General features: G+C 43.2%; 1 protein-coding gene across 1 annotated transcript in view; it reads right to left on the bottom strand.

Moving 5' to 3' along the window:
* The window catches only part of LOC102672661 (headcase protein), a 146,868-nt gene extending 143,854 nt beyond the window's left edge, over positions 1-3,014 (bottom strand). Inside the window, exon 1 of the mRNA XM_006617096.1 lies at positions 1,270-3,014. Within this exon, the coding sequence (XP_006617159.1) occupies positions 1,270-2,030 (761 nt within the window). The 5' untranslated portion in view covers positions 2,031-3,014. The remainder of the gene's footprint in view (positions 1-1,269) is intronic.
* Between the last annotated feature and the right edge of the window lie 6 nt (positions 3,015-3,020).

The raw sequence follows: 3,020 nt of genomic DNA, 5'->3' as shown, positions 1-3,020 counted from the left end.
TATATATATATATATATATATATATATATATATACGCCGCAAACGCGAAACAACTTCACCGCCTCAAGAAATGAAAATATTCTGGAACCGCCTTTTTTATACGAGCTTCAAAATCGCGCTATAAAAGAAGGAAGCATGTGCTTTCCATACGGAATACGTTCCATACGCTTTAACCCCCTGAAAATACGATGTTTCCCTTCCCCTTGCCCTTGCGTCCCCTTATTCCTAGCGGTGAACTTTAACACGACACCTTCGAGAGCGTGACAAAAGCTCTATATCGAAAATCCTTGAAAATCCTATCCCCCTTACCCTCGCATTTATCATTTCTGTCTTCTTTCAAAGGTATAAAAATGACAGCAGGAAGCTACTGTAAAGATATATAGGGTAGTTCAATTTTATCTATCTCGAAACGTATTTCAAGGTCACATATTTTTTTTCTAAAAAAATTTACTTCCTCGATTTAGTTCTATTATTATTAACGTGGAATGTAACGTATACGAAGAAGAGAATAATTAATTACTTTAAACATAATCTATAATTCGAAAGAAACCTGTTATCATCACTGAAAGCAGTCAACAAGACTAAAGAAGTTTGCGTGGGAGAGAAACGTGACTACTATGATAAGGGATCGCGATAATTGTATTCTTACACGTTGGCCAGTGGACCTCACAGGAAGCCATCAGTATCGTGACCGCCAGGCCAATTATTGTTTGTAACAAGCCGGCCAACTTTTTCTTCCTTCCCTATCCCTCGATCCAGCACTATCACGAATTCAAAAAACCTCGTTGCTTCCTCACCACGTAAATTCGCGTAATTGCAGGATTATCGTATCTTTCGAAAGTTTTTACGTATCTTCGTTTTACATATTCCGTAAATTAATTTTTCGAGATAATTATCTTTTAACGCGACAAATTGTATTATATGCGATTTTGCGTATGCATTTATCGATCATTATGATTCGAAACAAAATCTAACCTAGACGCTCAATAATATTACTTTTCCTATGAATTACAATATATATAGATATAATTGATTTTTGAACAACGTAATTTGAATTACGCAGATTTAATTAAATGCTAATCTTTAATCCTTCAATTAGTGAATTTCGTTTTCATAAAATAACACGTATATGTAATATATAAAATAAGATTCAAAAGTAAGTAATTGTAATTAATTTACCAATTACAAGGGGGAGCCAGTATCCTAACCTAACCGCGTCAAAAACCAATCATATCGGAAAAAAGATACGAGAAAAAAGTAAAGACTCACCGAGCTCGATCACTGAAGAAATCAACTTTGCTCTTCTTCTTCATCATAACCTGCGGTTGATGAAGAGGGCTAACACTGGGCTCGCTGGTTGCCGGTGGTGAACTCGAACCGGTGCTAGATGACAGGGAACCAGCCCTTCCACGACCAGATTCGATCAACTGAGCCTCGGTAGTACCACGACCATTCGTCGAAACGTGATTGCCGTGGCTCGGAGGTCCGGCCGAAACAGCTAACGTAGGCCTGGTATTCTGTCGATTACGTCGTTTCTTCTTCTTCGCTTCGTTCTCATCTTGTCGATTTCCAGGCGCGTTCCCTGTTCCTGGTGGCATCCAATCCAAATCTTTCTTCAAATGTCCACGACCGCATCGACAACCGCACGCTTTGAACGCCAGGTCGTAACCCTTTTTCGTCCACAGATTTTGATGGCGCTGTCGTTCGGACCAGCTACGGGCGCGTCCACAACTCTTCAAATAGGTGAGTACGGTCTGCTCCCAGGCGTCGAAACACTCGCGATGCATGAACTGACCGACCGGGCAACTATCGTTGTTGCACGTCACCTTGACCGCGTCATGTAGAGCGTTTAAGCGAATTAAAGCATCGCCTCGGAGGCATTCACCGGTAGGCGTACAGCAACGAGTCGTTTGATTCTGTGTTAGCAGGTTGTTCTCCATCGTGTCGTGTATACCACCGCCACCGGCTCCTCCTCCACCGTTCTCCATCAATACACCAGCGTGGCCGTTTGCGTGACGCCGTGGTGCCATCACTTCCTCTTCCCGGATCGGTGTCAAACACACCCTTATGTTTTTCGCCGTTTCTTGCAATTGGTTCACCGCGAACCACACACCGATGTGTCTTCTTGTGTCGGTAAACAACTCGGAGAAATTAGGTAAATGACACAGCTATATAGACAATCGACCAATCGCGAGACTTGCTTCGTTACACAACGCTTCACGTATGGTTATTTTCTATTCTTTCATCTTTACACAATTCCCGCGTCTTTGCTGTGTTGTCACACACACACCCATTCAATGACTGGTTCGATGTTTCGCCAAGTGGCGCGTAGTAAATTGCAGAGACACGCAGCGGATATGTTTGGTACTCGAGAAAAAAGGCGGGCGATAACGAGAAAACTGTGCTGCGTCAATTGGCGATATTTGAAAAGATGCCCAGATAAAGTATCATTCGATGTTTGTTTCGACACAAGAACGGCGTATAAAAACAACGGTCACTCCAGGCACGAGCTTGAGATATCACTATAAACAATGGCTGCGATTCGATTTCTAAAACTATTTTCTTCAGTTGTGGCGTGATGTGTTTCGTGTACCAAAGTCAAGGTCAGCGTGGTTCCGCGACGCCACGTCGCGGTAGATTCAGTGAAGTCTTTGTTGACGATTTGTTTCTTCGAACGACGCAATTATCCGCACGAAAAATGCGTATATAATCAACAAAGATCTCGGACACTTTCAATTAACAATTTCGAACGACGATGATTCTCTAACCGATACGTTCGGGCAAATATGTCGAGCCGCTCTCGTCCGTCGAATGTCAGGGTCACCGGCGCAAAGCGCGCGCAGCGTGGAACGCAATTTTCGATCGAAGTTTCGTGACGCGTTCCCTGGTTCGCTCACTCAAACGAAAGAGACGACAATGACTACGATCCAAGCCATACGCACACCAAAGCTCCGCTTTCTTCTCTTTTCTTTTTCTCTCGTGCCACACGGAGAGTCCACGACGAAAAACACTTGCTCGCA

This window comes from Apis dorsata, unplaced genomic scaffold, assembly GCF_000469605.1.
Source record: "Apis dorsata unplaced genomic scaffold, Apis dorsata 1.3 scaffold_292, whole genome shotgun sequence".
Classification (NCBI taxonomy): Eukaryota; Metazoa; Arthropoda; class Insecta; order Hymenoptera; family Apidae; genus Apis; species Apis dorsata.
Note: the sequence above shows the minus strand (reverse complement) of the source record. Positions and strands in the feature narration are given on the sequence as shown.